Consider the following 24,910-nt stretch of genomic DNA (forward strand, 5'->3'; position numbering starts at 1 on the left):
AAGGACTACAGGTGACAGCACAGAGTCCCCCTCCCCTGTGCTGATTCCACGTGTCCTTTGTTGAGACTACCTGCCAGGCACCCAAAGTATCTGTCCCTCCTGTTCATCCTGAGCACACAGATGGAATTGGTTTCACAAGCCATGTCAGTTTTCAAAAAAAATGTTAGAAGCTCTTCATTGCCTAGAGTCCTCCAAATTAAACAGATTCTGGAGCATCCACACACTTGTTCCGACTTCCCTTCCAGAGCCATTCCTCATGCTTCTCTACAGATCTAGCTTAGCCACTTCGGAGACAGGTTTTTTATTTTTCCAACTTCATGCTTTTGCCTCCAATCACAATGTCCTTCTTTCCTGATACCCCTCCCGCCCTTATTTCTGCCTGACAAATCTTACCCATCTTAAGTAGAAACTTTCTAGAAGAGTGATTGGGCAAATGGATCAGAATATAAAATTTGCATGCCATTTGACACAATGTTACAGCTAGGCATTTACCCTAAGGAGGCAGGACAAGATAAATATTTAAGAATATTAACTGTGCCTGACCAGGTGGTGGCGCAGTGGATAAAGTGTCGAACTGGGATGCTGAGGTCCCAGGTTCAAGACCCCGAGGTCACCAGCTTGAGCGCAGGCTCATCTGGTTTGAGCAAAGCTCACCAGCTTGGACCCAAGGTCGCTGGCTTGAGCAAGGGGTTACTTGGTCTGCTGAAGGCCCGTGGTCAAGGCACATATGAGAAAGCAATCAATGAGCAACTACAGTGCCACAACAAAAAACTGATCATTGATGCTTCTCATCTCTCTCTGTTCCTGTCTGTCTGTCCCTATCTGACTCTCTCTCTGTCTCTGTAAAAAAAAAAAAAAAAAAAAAAGATATTAATTGTAAAAAATAAGAAGCAACTAGTCACCAGGTGAAAAATGGTTCATAAATTCAAGACTATATTCGTGATATAATTCATACTGATTGACTTGAAACTGAGATACTATTGAAAGATAGCAGCACACAGAACAACATGAGAACTGACTCTAGTTAAGAACTGTATTTGTGCCTGACCAGGTGGTGGTACAGTGGATAAAATGTCAGCCTGGGATGCTGAGGACCCAGGTTCAGAACCCCAAGGTTGCAGGCTTGAGTGTCGGACCATAGACATGATCCTATGTTTGCTGGCTTGAAGCCCAAGGTCGCTGATTTGAGTCTGAGGTCACTGGCTTGAGTAAGGGGTTACTGGCTCAGCTGGAGCCGCCTGGTCAAGGCAAATATAAGAACGCAATCAATGAACAACTAAGGTACGCAACGACGAATCTATGCTTCTCATCTCTCTCCATTCCTGTCTGTCCCTGTCTGTATCTCTCTCGCTAAAAAAAAGAAAGAACTATTTATATATTTGTATATCTGTATTCACAGAGATGTTCACATGAGTATCTACAATAAAATTATTTTCAGGCTTTTTCACTTTTAAATTTTTTGATTTTTAAGTATCTGGATCAAATACTCTCTTCAAGATACTTTCTCAACTACCCTAACCTCCAAGTAAAGCATTTCAAAAAGTGGCCCAGGCCGCATAGCTGGGTTGGTTAGAGTATCGTTCCAGTGCACAGAGGTTGTGGTTTTGATCCGTGGTCAGGGCACATGCATGGACAGATCAGTGTTTCTGTCTCTCTCTTTCTCTCTCTCTCTCTCCCTTCCTCTCTAAAAATCAATCCATAAATTAAAAGAAAAAACAAAACCCAAAAAGTATATTCCCAGAAATAATAGGCCCAAGAGAAGCTTTGAAGTAGGAGTTTCATGTTCAATTCGGGAAACACTGCAAACTCTTGGAGGTTAAAAATTCAAAGCAACAGAGTTAAGGCACCAAAAATCCTTGTCAGATAAGTCCTTTTTTTTTTTTTTTTTTTGTATTTTTTCAAAGTTGGAAATGGGGAGGCAGTCAGACAAACTCCCGCAAGCGCCTGACCAGGATCCACCTGGCATGCCCACCAGGGGGCAATACGGCCCATCTGGGGTGTTGCTCTGTTGCAACCAGAGCCATTCTAGCGCCTGAGACAGAGGCTATGGAGCCATCCTCAGCGCCCGGGCCAACTTTTTGCTCCAATGGAGCCTTGGCTGCAGGAGGGGAAGAGAGAGACAGAGAGGAAGGAGAGGGGGAGGAGTGGAAAAGCAGATGGGCGCTTCTCCTGTGTGCCCTGGCCGGGAATCGAACCCAGGACTCCTGCACGCCAGACCGACGCTTTACCACTGAGCCAACCGACCAGGGCCGATAAGTCCTTTTTAAACTGACATAGAGCCCTGGCTGGTTGGCTCAGCGGTAGAGCGTCGGCCTAGCGTGCGGAGGACCCGGGTTCGATTCCCGGCCAGGGCACACAGGAGAAGCGCCCATTTGCTTCTCCACCCCTCCGCCGCGCTTTCCTCTCTGTCTCTCTCTTCCCCTCCCGCAGCCAAGGCTCCATTGGAGCAAAGATGGCCCGGGCGCTGGGGATGGCTCTGTGGCCTCTGCCCCAGGCGCTAGAGTGGCTCTGGTCGCAACATGGCGACGCCCAGGATGGGCAGAGCATCGCCCCCTGGTGGGCAGAGCGTCGCCCCTGGTGGGCGTGCCGGGTGGATCCCGGTCGGGCGCATGCGGGAGTCTGACTGTCTCTCCCTGTTTCCAGCTTCAGAAAAATGAAAAAGAAAATAAATAAATAAATAAATAAACTGACATAGAATTGACACTTTTTATTATGGAAGGTTTCAAAGATAAAGCTAGTAAACAGAACAGTACAATGAACCTCCACATGCCCATCACCACCTTCAACAATTCTTACTTGGACTCCTTCACTCGCTGACTTTGAACAAAGTGCCTAGTTCCCAAACTTCTTTCACTACTGAACTTTTTTTAGAATCCTGCAGAAATACTTTCCGGGAAAAGCTGTCCTACCTAAGTAAAATACATCTATCTTTTGAGCTCCCATAAGTTTCGGCTCAAACCATCAGGTGCTCCAAGTTCATAACTCACACTCTCCATTGAATTAAAATTCCACTCTCCAAGTCACCTGTATCACTTTAAGTAGGAAGCATCTTGCAAAACCTGTTTGAAGTCAACTCTCCACTCCTGCTGCCACAGGCTGATGACAGCTTCAAGGTAACCTTCACTGTAGGCTCCAGACCTTGATTTTGTCACCTCATTAGACTGTAAGCATGGTTTTTTGTTTGTTTTGATGGTTGTAGGGAGGATTATCTTATAATTTTTATTTTATTTTTTTTGGTGACAGAGATAGACAGAGTCAGAGAGAGGGACAGATAAGGACAGACAGGAAGGAGAGAGATGAGAAGCATCAATTATTCGTTGCAGTTCCTTAGTTGTTCCTTGATTGCTTTCTCATATGTGCCTTGACCGTGGGGCTACAGCAGAGTGAGTGACCCCTTGCTCGAGCCAGCGACCTTGGGCTCAAGCTGGTGAGCCTTGCTCAAACCAGATGATTCCATGTTCATGCTGGCGGCCTCGTGGTCTCAAACCTGGGTCCTCCGCATCCCAGTGTGACGCTTAACCCACCGCACCACTGCCTGGTCAGGCTTATAATTTTGAAATGATTTTAAATTCACAGAACAGTTACAGGAACAATAGAATGAAATCTCATATACCCTACACCCAGATTCTCCAGTTTAACATTTGACCACATTTGCTTTATTATTCTATGTATTACATATTTATGTACATGCACGCATGCGTGCGCGCACACACACACACGTATACTCACTCCCACCCCCAGAACCACTTGAGAATAAGTTGCAGATATTATCCCTTTGTACTTCATGTGTATTTCTGAAGTACATAGACATTCACTTTTTTTTGAGAGAGAGAAAGAGACATCAATTTGTTGTTCCGCTTATGCATTCGCTAGTTGATTCTTATATGTGCCCTGACTGGGGATTGAACTGGCAACCTTGGCTATCGGGACAATAACCAGCTGAGCTACCCTACCACGGCCAAAACACATTCATTTATAAGCACAGTACAATAATCGAAGTCAGGAAATTAATGTTGACATGTCTAATATATTATCTAACATATAGACCAGGGTCACATAATACCTTTAGTGCAATCATACTTAAGGTGCTAAAAGAAAACTGTTTCTTGAATATGTCATCTGCATAAAGTACTATATTTTAAACAGCGAAGCCTGGCTGTAGAGAATAAATCCCTTTAAAATGGGAGTTTTTTATCAAGTCATCCCACTGCTGGAGGAACCCAGCACTCCGTCTGCGTTCTGCAGGAAACCGGTATCAGGAATTCATTAGGGGGAACAGACAACAGGGAATGAATTTCCAGGCCTGACAGACACCTGTGTAAAGCTCTGTGGCTCTCTCGGTTGTCCCAGCACCGAGATGATAGACACCCACACCTAATGATGTCACTGCTATCATCATCGGGAGCTTGAGAAGCAGGGGTGCCTGGGTGCAAACCCCCAGAACTCCATTCTCCTATTCAAGGGATGTGTCCTGTTTCTTGACTGGAATTACCAACTCCTCATCAAATTTGCTCTAATGATGTAGAACAATGATATGACAGAAATATGGGCACTCTGCCTGAGAAATGAGGTCGAGCCTGAAAGGAGGCAAGCAGGCAAGTGAGTACTTGAATTTAAAACAGGATGCAGCCCTTGGTATTAAGGAATCTGATGCGACTACCCGCCAGGAGTTGCATCTATCGGCTAGCAATCACTATCCCTGAAGGTGACACCATCAGTGAGTATCAAAGACCTGGCCTCCCCAACTCCCTCTTCTTGGTTTACCATCAAGAATTCCAAGCATTGAATGACACATGCAAGGCTGCTCTTAAACATGCCTAGAGATAGAACATTCAAATATCGGGAGATGTTTTCTGTGGGGTGGCACAAATTCAAAGCAGCAGAGACCTGAGGATCATCTTGTCCAGTGATTTGTCACATTTCACTTTCGGCCGAGGGACTTTTCCTTATCTCACCTTACATGGAACCCCAACATGTACAGCACAGAAAGTGAAAATATGGCTCACACCACACCACTTAGGGCCTCAGCCCATCTGTATGCAGATGCCCCAATAAATTGTTTTATTCCCAACCCCCCAAAGCAGGAATGCTGTGGCAGAGGGGATCCCAGAAAGGTGAGCTGCGTAACTCTAGCTTGATCATTCACCTCGATCAGACTTTCATAGAGATGAATAGACAATTTTATTTTTTCTAAATTTTTTTCTTTTAATTAAAAACCTGTTTTTTCCATTGATTTGAGAGAGACATCAATTTGTTGTTCCACTTATTTATGTATCCCTTGGTTACTTCTTGTAGGTGCCCTGACCTGGGATTGAACATGTAACTTGGAGTATAGAGATGACTCTCTAACCAACTAAACTACCCGACCAGGGCTGAGTAGGACAATTTTCCAGAAGATGGAAGTAATATCTTGAAGAAACAGATGCCCTTTGAAAATTTGCATAAAAGCCTCTATATGCTGACTGATTATAGGGCTGAGGCTCATCCACTCAACACCCCGAAGTCAGTGCTTCCCAAACTGTTCCCGGTCATGATACTTAGAAGATGAAGCCATTTGTAAAGCACAGGTAAAGGGAGGAAGTGCAGATGGCCACTGGCCCTGGGGGCTGCAGGTGGGCTACGGACATCAGGGTGCCAGGACACTCAGCCAGGAAGCTCTGCCACAGGGCACAGACTAAAAAGCCCACTGATCTCCTGACCAGTCCAATTCTTGTGTTTGCAGGCGGGGCTCAGAGAGGCTGAGTGGCCTAACCAAGGCCACAGAACCTAAAAGTAAGTCAAGGCCAAGTCTCCCAGAGTTCCTTCCATTGTGACCACATTACAAGACTCCAGTATGTTCCCGTTTCTGCTAGATAAAACAACATCAGTTATTGGTACATAATTCCAAAAAAGGAATTTTCCCAAGGTGAAGGTCTAGAAAACAAGAAAGGAAAAGGTACACTTCTCTATACCTGGACTTGGGCACTACCATGCCCTCAGTGACTGACATAGCTCAAGGCATGGGGAATTGATCATATTGAACCTACTAGAGACCAGTAACGGTTTTTTTTTTTCCCCTTTTCTTTTTTTTTTTGGTATTTTTTTTTTCTGAAGCTGGAAACGGGGAGAGAGTCAGACAGACTCCTGCATACGCCCGACCGGGATCCACCTGGCACGCCCACCAGGGGCGATGCTCTGCCCCTCTGGGGCATCGCTCTTCTGGACCAGAGCCACTCTAGCGCCTGGGGCAGAGGCCAAGGAGCCATCCCCAGCACCCAGGCCATCTTTGCTCTAAAGATGGAGCCTTGGCTGCAGGAGGGGAAGAGAGAGACAGAGAGGAAAGAGAGGGGGGTAGAGAAGCAAATGGGCGCTTCTCCTATGTGCCTTGGCTGGGAATCGAACCCGGGTCCCCTGCACGCCAGGCCGACGCTCTACCGCTGAGCCAACCGGCCAGGGCCCAGTAATGGTTTTTTAAAAATTCAAGCTTTATTACTTATTTTTTGGCACCATAGTAAAGAATTCATAGAATGGGTCACTTCAACAGTACCAGGGAATCCCGCCCTCCCTCCAATACCCACTCCCGCCCATGGCATCGGGGAGGGCGAGGCGCTGACTCTGCGGTGTAAGAGAGCGAGTGTTTGCACAAATTTCAGTCCTCTCTGGGAAGCCAAACTTTGGATTTTTGTAGTGAGTTTAGTCAGGCAAATCTATCATCATCCATTCAGCAGGACCAGTAAAATAATAATAAAAGCAGTTCTCAGTTCCTCCCTAACGCCTTTATTTAACCTCTATTTCATTGCATGGATGCGCAGCTCATGTATAACATGACCAGCCTCATCTCAGCCCATGTTAATTCAAAATAAAAACCAAGAAAAAGGGCACCTGCCCTGGTTCATGCATCCCTAGTCCTCCAGGCCCTGGATTCCAAGGGGGGGGGGGCAAACAGGGCTCTGGGTTCAATGGAACACGGGTAAGTCCCAATCCCAGACACTAAGCTGTGCCTGACGCCATTCAGGACGGAGTCCATGTCTGCCGCAGGCATTCCCTCCGGATTTCTAATCGCTGCACAAGCTGAGGAAGGCAGAGCAACCGTGACCCAGCCTGTATGTTAAGGGTTTGGGCCTCGACTACTGAGTGACACTTTATTAAATTTTTTTTTTCCAAATTTTAAAAAATATTGTTCAGCCTGACCTGTGGTGGCGCAGTGGATAAAACGTCGACCTGGAAATGCTGAGGTTGCCGGTTCGAAACCCTGGGCTTGCCTGGTCAAGGCACATATGGGAGTTGATGCTTCCAGCTCCTCCCCCGAGGAGAGGGAGAGACAGAGAGAGAAAGAGAGAGAGAGAGAGAAGAGACAGAGAGAGAGAAGGGGGGAGGAGCTGGAAGCATCAACTCCCATATGTGCCTTGACCAGGCAAGCCCAGGGTTTCGAACCGGCAACCTCAGCATTTCCAGGTCGACGTTTTATCCACTGCGCCACCACAGGTCAGGCTGAACAATATTTTTTAAAATTTGGAAAAAAAAAATTTAATAAAGTGTCACTCAGTAGTCGAGGCCCAAACCCTTAACATACAGGCTGGGTCACGGTTGCTCTGCCTTCCTCAGCTTGTGCAGCGATTAGAAATCCGGAGGGAATGCCTGCGGCAGACATGGACTCCGTCCTGAATGGCGTCAGGCACAGCTTAGTGTCTGGGATTGGGACTTACCCGTGTTCCATTGAACCCAGAGCCCTGTTTGCCCCCCCCCCCCCCTTGGAATCCAGGGCCTGGAGGACTAGGGATGCATGAACCAGGGCAGGTGCCCTTTTTCTTGGTTTTTATTTTGAATTAACATGGGCTGAGATGAGGCTGGTCATGTTATACATGAGCTGCGCATCCATGCAATGAAATAGAGGTTAAATAAAGGCGTTAGGGAGGAACTGAGAACTGCTTTTATTATTATTTTACTGGTCCTGCTGAATGGATGATGATAGATTTGCCTGACTAAACTCACTACAAAAATCCAGTTTGGCTTCCCAGAGAGGACTGAAATTTGTGCAAACACTCGCTCTCTTACACCGCAGAGTCAGCGCCTCGCCCTCCCCGATGCCATGGGCGGGAGTGGGTATTGGAGGGAGGGCGGGATTCCCTGGCACATATGGGAGTTGATGCTTCCTGCTCCTCCTCTCTTTCTCTCTCTCTCTCTCTCTAAAATGAATTAATAAAAATAAATAAAGAAAGAATTGAACAACTTTTTTTATTCATTTTAGAGAGGAGAGGGAGAAAGAGAGAGAGAGAGAGAGAGAGAGAGGAGAGACAGAGAGAGAGAAGGGGGGAGGAGCTGGAAACATCAACTCCCATTTGTGCCTTGACCAGGCAAGCCCAGGGTTTCGAACCGGCAACCTCAGCATTTCCAGGTCGACGTTTTATCCACTGCACCACCACAGGTCAGGCCCTGTGTGACACTTTAAAGTGGTGGGCTCACTTAAGCTCTGAGTGAAACGCCTAAGGTATTACCTACTTTCTGAAAGATACTGGAGACAAAGGAAAGAAAACATGGGAATCATGTGCTAAACACCTCCTCCTAGTTTTTGCCAAAGAGAAAAAGGCCAAATCCATCTATTCTCTCCTGTGGATCCCGTACGGGGTGTCAGACTGCCTAGGTTTTGTGACCCATCAAAACCTCCTTTCCGCCTGACCAGGCAGTGGTGCAGTGGATGGAGCGTTGGACTGGGATGCGGAGGACCCAGGTTTGAGACCCCGAGGTTGCCAGCTTGAGCACGGGCTCATCTGGTTTGAGCAAAAAAGCTCACCAGCTTGGACCCAAGGCCCCTGGCTCCAGCAGGGGGTTACTCGGTCTACTGAAGGCCTACGGTCAAGGAACATATGAGAAAGCAATCAATGAACAACTAAAGTGCTACAGCAAAAAACTGATGACTGATGCTTCTCATCTCTCTCCCTTCCTGTCTGTCTGTTCCTGTCTATCCGTCTCTCTGACTCTCTCTCTGTCCCTGTAAAAAAACAAAAACAAAAAAACCCAAAAAAACCTCCTTTCCCAGTCACAGGATATAAATATACAAAAATACATACTGGTAGGTTTCTAAATCTCACACAACTCTCCCAAACACGGCTATGTTCAGTTGCTTTATTACTGCCCTTCCAAAACAAAGCAGTGACAGTGGGTGACGAAGTGACATCAGGAACGCCAGAAGGAGGAAGTCAGTAAGCCCTTGGGAACAGGAATCTCCTTGCGCTGCAAACATTTCTGATCAGGGAAAGAAGAAGAAAACAGAATGAGTTTCCAATAACACTGCTTCCTATACTTAACAATGGTAAGAAACTTGGAGGGACAGCAAACTGAAGTCCCATGGAACAGGGCTCAAAACAGGCCAAAGTCAGCAGGACTGACGGCAGTGGGTAAGACTTTGGCTTCTGCTGAGGACGAACGCTATGCTACCATCTTGTCCGTCCTCTCTCATCTCCCATAGCCCAGCCTCATCTTTCAATACTGCTGGTTTCCCAACTGGGCTCCTGGAAACAGGAAGTCAGTGGGGTTTGTTGGCAGATCTACCACAGAGATCTAACTTATTAGTCAAAATAAACTGCTTAAAAATGCTGGCACTTGGAAATATGAGGAGTCTGGCTGAAAGTGCAGTCTGTGCTCATGGAGAAAAGTGAGCAGGACACTCATCAGCTCCCCAGGCCAAAGACTAAGAAAAGAACCTTGGCCAAAATGCCAAAACTGTATGGCTGAGACAGGACACATTAAACAGGTTCTGTTCATCTCTTAGGGTAGCTTCGCCCCGGGCAGCATGGACATGGAGGAAGGAGCAATGGCAGCCCTTAAGGTTCAGGACAAATTATATATATAAACAAGCAGGGTTTGGAAAAATCAAGAGGAAGAGACTGCAAAGAGAGCGCCTGGAGGTCCAAGACGTGTCAGGCACAGGCACACGGAGACCGAGGGCAGCTCGGGACGCAGCGGCCGGAGGGCACCTTACCTCTAAGAAATGCTGCAGGCGGCTGACAGAACCCATCTCTCCCGGGTTTGTGATGGCTTCGATCCTGCGGGGACAGAAAGAAGACATGTGGTGAGTGACACCTATCTTGGAGAGGAGTTAGGGGAAAGAGGAGATAGATGACTCACAGAGATGTCTTCCAGACTAAGAATACAATTGCTCTTCCAAATGGTCTCAACTTTCTTTTCAAATAAGAGGGTTAAGGAAAGAGAACACTCTTCCTCTCTGAGGTCTTTGTGATCAGGTGGCATAAGGGCTGGCAAAGCCTTTCCCCCACCTGAAATGCCAACAAGTAGGGAGGAGTGAAGGGTACTTAAAAGTGAATGCCACACTAGAGTCAAGCAACATGGTTGAAGAGTTAGTTTCTTCAACTGATTAATTGAGGAAGTATGATTCCTTGGTTTAAATCAAAACTGCAGCCTGACCTGTGGTGGCGCAGTGGATAAAGTGTTGACCTGGAAATGCTGAGGTCGCCGGTTCGAAACCCTGGGCTTCCCTGGTCAAGGCACATATGGGAGTTGATGCTTCCTGCTCCCCTCCCTTCTCTCTCTCTGTTTCTTTCTCTCTCTCCCTCTCTCTTTCCTTTCTAAAATGAATAAATAAAATTAAAAAAAATAAATAAATCAAAACTGCATGTAGACCTGGCTGGATAGCTTGGCTGGTTAGAGTATCATCCCAAAGTGCAGAGGTTCAATCCCCAGTCAGGGCATATATAAAAACAGGCTGAAGTTCTTGCCTGTCTCTCTCTTTCTCTCTCTAAAATCAATAAAATAAACATTAAAAATTTAGTCACCATCCCAGATTATATCGGGGCATTTGGAAAAGAATTAATTCAAAGAAATGGATTCAGGGCCTGACCTTCAGTGGTGCAGTGGATAAAGCGTTAAACTGGAAAGCTGAGGTTGCTAGTTCGAAATCCCGGGCTTACCTGGTCAAGGCACATATGGGAGTTGATGCTTCCTGCTCCTCCTCCCTTCTCTCTCTCCTCTCTAATGAATAAATAAAGTCCTAAAAAAAATGAATTCAGCTCTCTGAATCCAAGTTCTTCCTATTCATTTTTTCATTGAACCAACAATATTTAAGAGAGACTCTTCAAAATGTTTATTCCAATATCAAAGAGGAGAAAGATGGGAGTAGATGTCACACTCCCATTCAGGTGGTTTTTATTATTTTTGTTTTTTTAATATTTACTTATTGATTTTAGAGAAAGAAAGAGAAACACTGAATTGTTCCACTTATCTATGCATTCATTGGTTGATTCTTATATATGCCCTGACAGGGGATCGAACCCACAACCTTGGCATATGGGGATGACACTTACCAACTGACTTACCAGCCAGGGCATTAATGCAGGTGGTTTTTTTATTTTTTTATTTTTTTAAAGATTTTATTTATTCATTATAGAGAGGGGAGAGAGGGGGGGGGGAAGGGGGGAGGAGCAGAAAGCATCAACTCCCATATGTGCCTTGACCAGGCAAGCCCAGGGTTTTGAACTGGCAACCTCAGTGTTTCCAGGTTGACACTTTATCCACTGCACCACCACAGGTCAGGCAATGCAGGTGTTTTTAATTGAGTCAAAAACAGCATGTAACAGCACCCATGGGTATCTGATGTCATGAGTTCTACCTACTGAATCCCTGGTGTCTGCTCAACAAGTCTAATACCTGGGACAGTAGTCCTCCTTGATAAGAAGCATCATCTTCCAGAACTGCGCCTGATACTGCTTCATGAGGGCATTCCCACACACCTGGAGAGAAAGACAGGTCCTGTCAGAGCGGACAATGGAACTTCACTCATACAAAAGATCCAGAAACCACAAATGGCCTTCCCCTCCTATTAAGAATTTCAGCCACAGAATGCCACATAGCTAGCAACCAAGGGAATAAATGAAAAAATCCAACTTTTTTTGAAGCATTTCTCTGTATATGGCATACCTCTATTTAACCAGCCTGCCAGGTAATTCAGAAAACATGACCAAACTTAATTAGCTATTCTTCTTTAATTTTACTGAAAGTAAGCCTTCCCAAAGGTCTGGTGTACCCCAATCTCACTAAGCAGAATATACAGAATCCCACGTGTGTTCTCAATGACTCAGGATCATTGTTCATGTACTGTGACTGCAAAAACTTTAAGGTAACTAGAAACTATTGACATTACAGGACAAGTAATCCCAGATTTATGGCCTGTGCCTTCTTTCTTTAAGAAGTATGCCTGGCACAGTGGACAGAGCATCAACCTGGGACACTGAGATCCCAGGTTCAAAACCCCGAGGTCACTGGCTTGAGCCCCAAGGTCGGTGGCTTGAGCAAGGGATCACTGGCTCAGCTGGAGCCTGCCAGTCAAGGCACATATGAAAAGCAATCAATGAACAACTAAAGTGCCACAATTACGGTTTAATGCTTCTCAACCTCTCTACCTCCCTGTCTGGTCACTTTCTCTCTCTCTGTCTCTTTCTCTCTCACTTAAAAATAAACACAAATAAAAAAGAAGTGTCAACTTGCTCTGGCCGGATGGCACATTTGGTTAGAGCATCATCCTGATACACAAAGGTTGTCGGTTCAATACCCGGTCAGGGCACATAAATAAACAGATAAATATTTCTGGTTTGTTTGGGTTTTTTTTTTTCCTCTCTCTCCTTTTCTCTGTCTCTAAAATCAATTTAAAAAAATTTTAAAGTGTCTCCTTCCTACAGAAACCCTCACCCTTACTATAATACTGCAGTGGTGGCCCCTTATAAGCAGAAGCCTGTGGGTGAGAAAGACACCTGACCCAAGCTGGTTAATCATATTTTCTGTTCTGAGAATTAGGACTTACAATGGTGGGCACCAGTCCCACCAGACTGGGTGACCACACCAAGACTGAGGGATATATCCCACAGAGAACTAAAGAGTTGGCCTTTAGAGCAAGAAGGAAGCAACTTGTAGAAAGAGCATATACAAAAGACCACGTGGCCCCAGAGAGACCCGTGGTCTGCAGTGACATCCCAGTTTCTGGTTCTAGGCCCTCATGAGGTTCAACTGTCCGTCCCACCCTGGGTCCTGCGGGTCATTCTTCTATCCTTAAGACCAATTCCCCTTTCCCTTGTGCTAGGACGCACGGCTTTTGGTTCTTTACAATGAGAAGGCATCTCCACAGAGAAGGAAAGTTCAATGGGCACAAAAACCTAGATTTGTCTGAGGGCACAATACAAAATCGGACACCGGCTGTTCATCGCCACCCTCTGCTGCTGCACTGCTTCCCCACTGTGTCACACAGGAGCCCAAGCTGTTTCAACAAGGCCCTCTCTTGTGTGATAACTGCATTATGTACCTCCAGGAAGTCAAGGAGGAGGGTGGCTGTCACATCTGACAGGGGCTCCATGTTTAATATCTGTGCCAACCAGCGCCAGCCATGGTTTAAGCCATGAGGGTGAACCTAAAAGAGAAACCTGGTCATGAGTTGATCTCGTTTTATTCAGAAAGCCAAATTCCCAATGTTGTCATCCAGCCATTACCAAGTAGACATAACCCCCCAGATCCTCTAACCCAAGCACAAGCCACAGAGCAGAAACAACATAAGGCAAATATCCCAACACACCAGAACCCACACATTGTTGTTTTTTGAGAGAGAGACACGGACACAGGAAGGGAGAAAAATGAGAAGCATCAGCTCATAGCTGTGTCACTTTAGTTGTTCATTGATTGCTTTCTCATATGTGCCTTGACCAGGGGGCTCAAACCAAACCAGTGACCCCATGCTCAAGCCAATGACCTTGGGCTCAAGCCAGTGACCTTGGGCTTCAAACCAGGATCTTTGGGCTCAAGCCAGCAACCATGGGATCCTGTCAATAATCCCATGCTTGGTGACCCTGCGCTCAAGTTAGATGATCTATGCTCAATCTGGTGATCTCAGGGTTTCAAACCTGGGACCTCAACATGCTAAGTCAACACTCTGTCCACTGCGCCTGGTCAAGCAGGAATTCACACATTCTTTATAGGACCCCTTTTTTAATTTATTTTGTTTAATGTTTTATTTATTTATTTACAGAGACAGAGAGAATCAGAGAGAGGGATAGACAGGGACAGACAGACAGGAACGGAGAGATGAGAAGCATCAATCATTAGTTTTTCGTTGCGCGTTGCAACACCTTAGTTGTTCATTGATTGCTTTCTCATATGTGCCTTGAGCAGGTCTTCAGCAGACTGAGTAACCCCTTGCTCAAGCCAGCGACCTTGAGTTGAAGCTAGTGAGCTTTTTGCTCAAACCAGATGAGCCCTCGCTCAAGCTGGCGACCTCAGGGTCTCGAACCTGGGTCCTCTATATCCCAGTCTGATGCTCTATCCACTGCGCCACCACCTGGTCAGGCTTAATTTATTTATTTTTTACAGGGATAGAGAGAGTCAGAGAGAGGGATAGATACGGAGACAGACAGGAACAGAGAGAGATGAGAAGCATCAATCATTTGTTGCGACACCTTAGTTGTTCATTGATTGCTTTCTCATATGTGCCTTGACTGTGGGCCTTCAGCAAACCAAATAATCCCTTGCTTGAGCCAGCGACCTTGGGTCCAAGCTGGTGAGCTTTTTTTTTTTTTTTGCTCAAGCCAGATGAGCCCGCAGTCAAGCTGGCGACATTGGGGTCTTGAACCTGGGTCCTCCACATCCCAGTCCGACGCTCTATCCACTGTGCCACTGCCGGGTCAGGCTATAAGACCCCTTTAATACACAGCTTCAGCTTCAGTTGCAGGAACTCCACAGGCCAACAGTTACCCTGGTGGACATTTATTATCTTGGCACCTTAGCACAGAACCTGGGACATAGTTGCACAATAAAAACTTCTTGGATTCAATCAACTTAGATTCTTTTCTCTTTAGATCTTCAAGTCCATTAACTTCTCCATTTTGCTAATCTGTATCTCTTGAGAAAAGAACCAGGTTGGAAGGTCAAACCCTGGACCCCAGCTATAGCTCTGTCCACTTATGAGTAGGGTGTGACCTAGATGTCCCCTAAGGCACTATAGAGCTAGTATGACAATTTCTTACTCACTCCTCTGCTAATAAAATCTTCTAACATTAATGATTGATATGAGACTCTCAATCTGATAAGACTATAAACTCAGATCTGTAACACCTCAGCTGAGTCAGTCATTGAACAAATGGTTCTGATGATCCAAAGTTCCCTAGTAATCGACATCAATGTCTCTAAAAGCATATCCGTGAAGCCCTGGCCTGTAGCTCAGTGGATAGAGTGTCATCCTCGTGTACAAGGTCATGGGTTTGATCCTGTCAGGGCTCGTATGAGAAGCAATGAATGGGTGCACAAAGAAATGGAGCAACTAGGTGGAACAGTTTCTCTCTCTCTCAAAAAGAAAAAAAAAAAGAACACCCATGAAGCAGCAGTATACTTTAACTCAGCATGTAACCAGAGTCCTCTCTCAGAAAGGTCTGTATTTCCTGCAAACAGAGTACCAGTCAAGGGTCGACCTCTGGTTACTGTCTGTAAGCCCCTTCTAGTACCTCCTGTCGGGTCCCATACGGCCAGCGAAGCTGGATGATGGCGGCATAGAAACAGATCATCCCAGACATGCGCTTCAGGAAGGTCTCCTGACCCTCCACTTTAGAGCCCACCACTTGGTAGCCAAGCATCCTATGTGGGATGAAACAATGCAGGGTGGAAATGAGGGTGACAAATCAGAGACTACTTTTTATTCTTAAAAGTGACAATAGGCCCTGGCCAGTTGACTCAGCAGTAGAGCATCGACCTGGTGTGTGGAAGGAAGTCCCAGGTTCAATTCCCGGCCAGGGCACACAGGAAAAGCGTCCATCTGCTTCTCTCCCCTTCTCCCTCTCCTTTCTCTCTATCTCTCTCTTCCCCTCCTGAAGCCAAGGCTCCACTGGAGCAAAGTTGGCCTGGGTGCTGAGGATGGCTCCATGGCCTCCTCCTCAGGCACTACAATGACTCCAGTTGCAACGGAGCAACACCCCAGATGGGCAGAGCATCGCCCCCTGGTGGGCATGCTGGGTGGATCCCGGTCGGGAACATGAGGGAGTCTGTCTGTCTGCCTCCCCACTTCTAACTTCAGAAAAAATACCAAAAAAAAAAAAAAAGCGACAATGTTACTATTAACACATTGTTACCCAGTCTTGCACTTGTAGAATACTTTGTTTACAAAGCACTCAGATCCATTATTAAATCTGTGCATCACATAAGCTCTGTGAGGTAAACTCACAGGTCATACATACCATTTACCAATAAGGGGAATGATGCTCACAGAAGTAAAATGACTTACCCATTTTGTAAAGCTAGTAAATGACAAAGCAGGGATAAAACCCCAAGACTCCTGAATTCTATTAGTCTTCCACTGAACCATATTTAATATTGGCACCTGAATCTACAAATTCCAAAAGATGTCCATTTGCATGAAAACACACTGTATTTTCTGACAGGACACTCAAAGTACAGAAAAGCTGTGAGAAGGAGGAATATAAATTGTCTATGCCATGACTCAGCCTAGGGCCAGTAAGGAGAACAACCATCTCACTTCTGATAGTCTTCCAAAGCCATTCCCTTTTTGAAAGCTGGGTAGAAGGGAACCGAGTATGGACAATTCTTGTGCAGATGAGCGAGAATGAGGTCCCCCACTCTGGGGTGCAGCTCCCAGATCCCGGACGCCACAACTGCGACGGGGAACGCGGCTCCATGATGAGAGGCCACTTCGTCCTCTGCTTTTTCCTGGGGCACAGAGATGGGGACACGGTTAGCACTTGAGAAGGGCTAAAGTGTTGTGCCAGCCTCTTCTTCCCGTACCTCTGGCAACACGGTTTCTCACCACAAATTTCTCTGCCAATCTGTACTGGACAAAGTCCAGTCCCTGTGGGTTCATTGTGACGCACACAGAGCGCCCGCCAGAATGCACAAGCTTTCCCGAGAGCAGGCTGTGGATCTTGTCAAAGATCTCCTTCAGCTTTGAGCCTAGGTGTGACAGAGAGGAAGTTAGTTCAAGGATATAGCTGCAGGCTGGCCTGGTGGTACAGTGGATAGAGTGTTGCACTGGAATGCTGAGTCGCCAGTTCAAAACCCCAGGCTTCCGGGTTCGATTCCCGGCCAGGGCACACAGGAGAAGCGCCCATTTGCTTCTCCACCCCTCCGCCGCGCTTTCCTCTCTGTCTCTCTCTTCCCCTCCCGCAGCCAAGGCTCCATTGGAGCAAAGATGGCCCGGGCGCTGGGGATGGCTCTGTGGCCTCTGCCTCAGGCGCTAGAGTGGCTCTGGTCGCAGCATGGCGACGCCCAGGATGGGCAGAGCATCGCCCCTGGTGGGCGTGCCGGGTGGATCCCGGTCGGGCGCATGCGGGAGTCTGTCTGACTGTGTCTCCCTGTTTCCAGCTTCAGAAAAATGCAAAAAACAAAAACAAAACAAAAAAAAAACAACCCCAGGCTTGCCCGGTCAAGGCACATATGAGAAGCAAATGCTATGAGATGATGCTTTTCCCACTCCTCCTCCCCCCTCTCTGCCCTCTAAAAATCAGTAAGTAAAATCTTTTTGTGTGTGTGTGATATAGAAAGAGAGAGGGACAGATAGGGACAGACAGGAAGAGAGATGAGAGCATCAATTCTTCATTGTGGCTCCTTAGATGTTCATTGATTGCTTTCTTATATGTGCCTTGACCAGGGAACAACAGCACAGCGAGTGATCCCTTGCTGAAGCTAGCAACCTTGGAGTTTCAAACCTGGGTCCTCTGTGTCCCTGTCTGATGCTCTATCCACTGCATCACCGCCTGGTCAGGCAGTAAATAAAATCTTTAAAAAAAAAAAAAGATACTGATGCAGAAAAACATATGACAACAAACACATTGTGGTCAATGGAAAAAGTACATAAAACATATTTCAAAAGGGCCCTGGCCGGTTGGCTCAGCGGTAGAGCGTCGGCCTAGCGTGCGGAGGACCCGGGTTCGATTCCCGGCCAGGGCACACAGGAGAAGCGCCCATTTGCTTCTCCACCCCTCCGCCGCGCTTTCCTCTCTGTCTCTCTCTTCCCCTCCCGCAGCCAAGGCTCCATTGGAGCAGGGATGGCCCGGGCGCTGGGGATGGCTCTGTGGCCTCTGCCTCGGGCACTAGGGTGGCTCTGGTCGCAGCATGGCGACGCCCAGAATGGGCAGAGCATCGCCCCCTGGTGGGCAGAGCGTCGCCCCTGGTGGGCGTGCCGGGTGGATCCAGGTCGGGCGCATGCAGGAGTCTGTCTGACTGTCTCTCCCTGTTTCCAGCTTCAGAAAAATGAAAAAAAACAAACAAAACAAAACAAAAAAAAACAAACAAACCATATTTCAAAAGAATTCCCTATTTGGGAATGAACTATTTATTTATTTATTTATTTTTACCAATGGGGAGGGGGTTTGAGAGAAGCATCAACCTGCAGTTGCTTCATTTTACTTGTTCATTGATTGCTTCTCATACATGCCTTGACCAAGGAAGGGTTCAAGCTGAGCCAGTGACCCCTTGTTCAAACCAGCAACCTTGGGATCACATCGATGATCCCACACTCAAGCTGGCAAGCCCACACATAAGCTAGCGACCTCGGGGTTTTGAACCTGGGACCTCAGTGTCCCAAGTTGACACTGTATGTACTGCACCACCACCGGCCAGGTAGAAATGAATTAATTTTGAAAGTGACACAACAAACAGCAATAAACAGCACGGTAATTAGTGTTGACTTGTTACAGATCCCATGGACTGTGGTGGACATGCCTAAAGGAGTTATTTGCACCTCGAGGAAAACCCTTCTAGAAGTTCTCCCCAGCTCACAATAATTTTCCCCTCTTCTCTGAGAGCTGCCTTCCTCCATGCTCAGAGACACAGAGGTGGGTTCCTAGTAGCTGTACTTGTATGAAAGATCCTGTGCGCCCCAGCCTCACGTTGGCTACAGTTAAAGTGGTCTGGCTGAACCAATCAGCCAACTGACAGCGTCCGTTCCTTGAGGGGCTAGCCCTGCCAACATGTACACTGATGGGCAGCAAACCTGGTACCTGCCACACAGACCAAAGAACAGCAGTATATAAAGTAAGAGCGCAGATATACCGAGGAAAGACAGGTGAGAGAGAAAAGGTCCTCAAGTCTCCAGCTCCTGAGACCTAGCTGCCTTCCTGCAATTAGGTTCTGTCAAATACCTCTTTATCTTTGGAACAATGCCTTTTGGGGGGGGGGGGGGCAAGCAGATCTGAATTAGTTTCCATGACTTGCAATCAAAGTTTAAATTAGTACAGCACCTCTAGCTCAGAAACACCCTGCCAAGTTCCTAATTACTTTAAGTAATGTTACCCTAATTAGATGTGGAGAATGAAATCGAGGAGGCAGTCAGGGGATGCCTCCCAGGCTTCCAGTGAAGGTGACTGCGTAGGTGAGAGTGCTACTGCTCACTCCGTGCCAACAGGGGAGAGAGGAGGCAGGAGGCATAAGGAAGACAAGTTCAGCCCTGAACACATTACACCTGAGGCATCGGAGCGCCATCCAGTCAAAGATGTCCCTCGGGTAGCTGCTCCTAGCAAATCTGAAGCTCAGAGAAACGGAAAGAATCCGTAGCTTTGGATGCCATCTGCACACAGGCAATGTTTGAAGCCACGGGGGTACGTAGAATGAGGGCTCTGAGGTGAGAGCAGATCTCTAGGAAACATCTACAACTGAGGTGGGGGCAGGAGACCAAGGAACCCTGAAAGGAGGAGGCGAGGTAGGAGCACCTGGAAACCAATGTTCCCTGGAAGCCAAAGGAGTTGAGTTTCATAAAGAAGGGAAAATCAACAGCGCCAAATGGAAACATGAGGAAGGCCAGAAAATCCTCAGAAGATGTAGAATCAAAGGAAATGGATTTTGGGATGTGAGTGACTCATGGATGTTTAAAAGGAGAGGAGCCTGTAAAAGGGAGTAATTTGGCAGAAAACAGGAGGGAAGGCCATAAGTGCCAAGAAAAGGCCCTGAGGGAGCTGGGAGGGGACGGGCATAAAGGTGGAGGCAGGAGCGTGAGCAGGGCTGGGAGGACATCTCTGAAACAGGAGACTGAGAGGCAGATCCAGCTGTGTACAGGTGAGAGGGCAGCCATCGGAGGCGCTCACACCTGCGTCTTGATTTTCTGATGGAGGAGGCGAGGCAGTCTGCAGTCAACTTAGGGGTATGGACTGAGCATAAGCTTGAGGGAGTGGGAGGGTGTGGGATGGCGGTCACATCACCTCTCCCCGCTTGCTGTTGCTATCAAAGGAAAAGGCACTTTAAATTCCAGACAGTGATCTGTGGTTTATTTATACCTTGCCCTGTTCCAGAAAGAATTTCAGGCAGCAGAGCGACATGTAAGTTGTCACACGGGCCTCTCAAGGGCAGGAGCTGCAGTGTTCCCAGGCTTGTTAGGCAACGACTCGCCAGGGAACTGAGGGTCCCTGCTGTCCGTGCTCCCCAGCCACTCGCAGCCAGTCTGGGATGCGGAGGCTCCCACACCCAAAGCTCTAAAAAGTGAACCTGTTTCTAATGAAAAAGTGGTTCCTCCTCTCTGAACTTGTCTCTGGGGGGAAAAGGAAGGAGTTCTCAAGGGTTATCAAGGCAAGCTCTGAGCGTACAAACTCTCATGTGGGACAAAAGCAAAGACTACAAGTCATGTCCTAGGTTCCTGTAGTGATGTTTTCTGCAGGAACTTCCAATTTTAGGTCAGAGCCATTCTAAATCATCTATTATTATTATTATTATTTTTTTTTTACATTTTTCTGAAGCTGGAAACAGGGAGAGACAGACAGACTCCCGCATGCGCCCGACCGGGATCCACCCGGCACGCCCACCAGGGGCGACGCTCTGCACACCAGGGGGTGATGCTCTGCCCATCCTGGGCGTCGCCATGTTGCGACCAGAGCCACTCTAGCGCCTGAGGCAGAGGCCACAGAGCCATCCCCAGCGCCCGGGCCATCTTTGCTCCGATGGAGCCTTAGCTACGGGAGGGGAAGAGAGAGACAGAGAGGAAAGCGCGGCAGAGGGGTGGAGAAGCAAATGCGCGCTTCTCCTGTGTGCCCTGGCCGGGAATCGAACCCAGGTCCTCCGCACGCTAGGCCAACGCTCTACCGCTGAGCCAACCGGCCAGGGCCAAAATCATCTACTATTAATATGCAGCTTATTTTTAAAAATGAGGCAACAGCCTGACCGGGCGGTGGTGCAGTGGATAGAGCATCGGACTGGGATGTGGAGGACCCAGGTTCGAGACCCTGAGGTCGCCAGCTTGAGCGTGGGCTCATCTGGTTTGAGCAAAGCTCACCAGCTTGGACCCAAGGTTGCTGGCTCAAGCAAGCGGTTACTTGGTGCTGTAGCCCCACGGTCAAAGGCACATATGAGAAAGCAATCAATGAACAATTAAGGTGTCACAAGGAAAAACTAATGATTGATGCTTCTCATCTCTCTGTTCCTGTCTGTCTATCCCAATCTATCCCTCTCTCTGACTCTCTCTCTGTCTCTGAAAAAATAAAATAAAATTGAAAAAAAACAAAAAACCCCACCAAAAACGAGGCAACAAACACATACTGATTACACTCTGTGCTAAGAGGAAACAAACTTATACACCCCATCCAATTGTCAGCACATCTGGTCAACGTGCTCTGTTTATAGGAACCTCACCCAGAAGTATACTTGGAGCCATAAAAACATAATAAAACAAAGTGAAAGGCCATGTTCTTCACACTGCTGACCAACCTGCGACGCTAGAGATCTGGTTCACGGGGATGGAGGCAGCCTTCAGGAGGTCCATCTTCAGCTTTCTGACCTGCCAGGAAAGAGCAGTGAGAAGGCAGACAACTTTCTGAAGAGCTGAATAGGTGCCATTTGAATTAGGGAGTGTGACACACTAGCTGCATACCTCTGGGACACGAGGCTGTTCAGAGCGCTATGAGGTCCGGAGACTCCCCCAGCGTCCACCCCTTCCTACCTGACTGTCTTTGCTGTTGGTCAGTCCCTCAAAGGCCAGCACACACTGACTGGAGGCCTCTTGCAGCTCCTGGTACCACTGCATTGTACTGTCTTGTGCCTTCATCGGGAGGTCTAAGGAAGAGAGAGAGGCTCTCATAATAGCTACTGAACACTGACTATGAACCAGGCCTTGTTCTATTCACTTTATGCATGTATTAACTGCTTTTACTGTCATAATAATCCCGTGAAGTAGGCATTATTATTTTCATTTTATAAAGAAACAGATATGGAACGGTTAATTAGTTTGCCAAGTGGTAGGAAGCAGAAAAACCCGATTTCCAGTCATCTGGCTCCAAAGCCAATATTCTCAACCATTACACTATATTGGTTTTCTTTTTTTTTCTTTTTTAAGATTTTATTTATTTTAGAGAGTAGATAGAGTGAGAAGGGGGAAGAGCAGGAAGCATCAACTCTCATATGTTTCTTGACCAGGCAAACCCAGGGTTTCGAACTGGCGACCTCAGCATTCCAGGTCAATGCTTTATCCACTGTACCTTCATAGGTCAGGCCTATATAGGTTCTCTTATGTTTTAATAAACATGTATTTTGTACATATTTATTTAAAATACTAAGTAGAAGCCCTGGCTGTTTACTGGCTTGAGCAAGGGGTCACTGGCTCAGCTGAAGCCCCCCCCCCCCAAGCCCCCGTCAAGGCACATATGAGAAGCAATCAATGAACAACTAAAGTGATGCAACTACAAGTTGATGCTTCTGATCTCTTTCCTTTCCTGTCCCTCTCTCTCTCTCTCTCAAATAAATATATAAATAAAATTGAATACTCAGTAACAGCAGTGCTTGGAATAATACACCTACTAGAATTTTACAGAATTTCAACTTCTCATAGAAAGTCCACATCCACCGAAAGTAAATATAATTCAGTAAAAGTATAGAATTTTACATGATATAAAAGTTCTGGTAAATTCTCCTGCACCTTAATATTAAAAAACATATTATTCCATCCTGACCAGGCGGTGGTGCAGTGGATAGAGCATTGGACTAGGATGCAGAGGAACCAGGTTCGAGGTCGCCAGCTTGAGCGCGGGCGGGCTCATCTGGTTTGAGCAAAAAGCTCACCAGCTTGGACCCAAGGTTGCTGGCTCGAGCAAGGGGTTAATACATGGTCTGCTGAAGGCCCGCGGACAAGGCACATATGAGAAAGCAATCAATGAACAACTAAGGTCTCGCAACAAAAAACTGATGATTGATGCTTCTCATCTCTCTCCGTTCCTGTCTGTCTGTCCCTGTCTATCCCTCTCTCTGACTCTCTCTGTCCCTGTAAAAAAGCCCAAAAAAACAAAAGAAAACCAAAAAAACCCCATATTCTTCCTCTTTTTCATACTCTGAAACTTAAAAGTTCATGAACTGAACCAACACCAAAACCTCACCTTGGCTCTGCTCCCCTCTGGAGCCCAGGCTGGGGGTGGGGGGCTCCTCTCGCACCTCCGGCCCCTGCTGCGTCTGGGACTCCTGCCGCTTCCCCTGGGCCTCCCCTTCGTCCTGCCTCCGCTTGTCTTCACAGGCCTTGGCGCTCCTAAAGAGGTCCCGCATCTCCTGCAGCGCTCTCTCGGCCACAGCCTGGTCCTCGACCGTAGGAAAGCCATTCTGTTGGGCAACAGGGACAGAGCTCCGTGGTTATGCCCCAGGCAGCCTGCCGGGCTGAGTCATACCTTACCCAGGCCAATGCAGTTCTAGACTTGGAACTGCTGCATTAATGGTGCACCATTCAGCAACACACTGACACCTACTGCTTTCTTGTTCTCATAATGGTAATACCAATTCAACACCCAGTTACATGGGCTTCGATCCAGTGACAACTGAAGAAATTTGAACACTGACTAGATGCTTAATCGTATTAAATAAAATAGTTTTTTTTTTAATTCTTTACAGGGACAGAGAGAGAGTCAGAGAGAGGGATAGATAGGGACAGACAGGAACAGAAAGAGATGAGAAGCATCAATCATCAGTTTTTCGTTACAACACCTTAGTTGTTCATTGATTGCTTTCTCATATGTGCCTTGACCGGGGACCTTCAGCAGACCGAGTAACTCCTTGCTCGAGCCAGAGACCTTGGGTCCAAGCTGGTGAGCTTTTTGCTCAAACCAGATGAGCCTGCGCTCAAGCTGGCAACCTCGAGGTCTTGAACCTGGGTCCTCCGCGTCCCAGTCCAACGCTCCATCCACTGCACCACCGCCTGGTCAGGCAAAATAATAGTTTTTGTTTTTTGTTTAGTGTAATATTAGTATTTGGGTTACCTTAATAGAGGAGTTCTATGTTTTAAAGATAGGACCACTGCATTTTCACGTGACCAGTGTATGAGATGACTATAAAACCACCTGGGGAGGGGCTGGTAGAGATACAGAAGAAACAAGACCAGCACATGCTCCTTCCTGATGCTGAGGAAAGGGTGCACAAGGGTTCACCATGCTGCTCTCCCTACTTCCGTATAGGTTTGAAATGCTACTTTACTTTTTGGATTTTATTTATTGAGTTTTAGAGCAAGGAGAAGAGAGAAAGAAGAGGGAGGAGAATTGGGAAGCTTCAACTCATAGTAGCCACTTCCTGAATGCACCTGACCGGGCAAGCCCAGGGTTACAAACGGGCGACCTCAGTGTTCCAAGTCGACACTTTATCCACTGCGCCACCACAGGTCAGGCAGGTTTGAAATTTTACAAAAAGAAAGGTAAAAAAAAGACATAAAGAGAATTCAAGCCTGACCAGGCGGTGGCGCATTGGATAGAGCGCAGGACTGGGATGCAGAAGACCGAGGTTTGAGACCCTGAGGTCGCCAGCTTGAGCGTGGGCTCATCTGGTTTGAGCAAAAGCTCACCAGCTTGAGCCCAAGGTCGCTGGCTGGAGCAAGGGGTTACTGGGTCTGCTGAAGGCCCGTGGTCAAAGCACATATGAAAAGGCAATCAATGAACAATTAAGGTATTACAATGCACAATGAAAAACTAATGATTGATGTTTCTCATCT

General features: G+C 47.1%; 1 protein-coding gene across 1 annotated transcript in view; it reads right to left on the reverse strand.

Annotated features, from left to right (window-relative positions):
* Positions 1-8,560: 8,560 nt before the first annotated feature.
* The window catches only part of GLE1 (GLE1 RNA export mediator), a 32,494-nt gene continuing 16,144 nt past the window's right edge, over positions 8,561-24,910 (reverse strand). The window contains exons 7-16 of the mRNA XM_066256044.1: positions 23,322-23,538; positions 21,896-22,008; positions 21,664-21,733; positions 16,784-16,926; positions 16,496-16,686; positions 15,471-15,600; positions 13,286-13,390; positions 11,641-11,723; positions 9,959-10,022; positions 8,561-9,222 (exon numbers count right to left, since the gene is read on the reverse strand). Coding sequence (XP_066112141.1) covers positions 9,154-9,222; positions 9,959-10,022; positions 11,641-11,723; positions 13,286-13,390; positions 15,471-15,600; positions 16,496-16,686; positions 16,784-16,926; positions 21,664-21,733; positions 21,896-22,008; positions 23,322-23,538 — 1,185 coding nt within the window. The 3' untranslated portion in view covers positions 8,561-9,153. The remainder of the gene's footprint in view (positions 9,223-9,958; positions 10,023-11,640; positions 11,724-13,285; positions 13,391-15,470; positions 15,601-16,495; positions 16,687-16,783; positions 16,927-21,663; positions 21,734-21,895; positions 22,009-23,321; positions 23,539-24,910) is intronic.

This window comes from Saccopteryx bilineata, chromosome 2 (genome assembly GCF_036850765.1).
Source record: "Saccopteryx bilineata isolate mSacBil1 chromosome 2, mSacBil1_pri_phased_curated, whole genome shotgun sequence".
Classification (NCBI taxonomy): Eukaryota; Metazoa; Chordata; class Mammalia; order Chiroptera; family Emballonuridae; genus Saccopteryx; species Saccopteryx bilineata.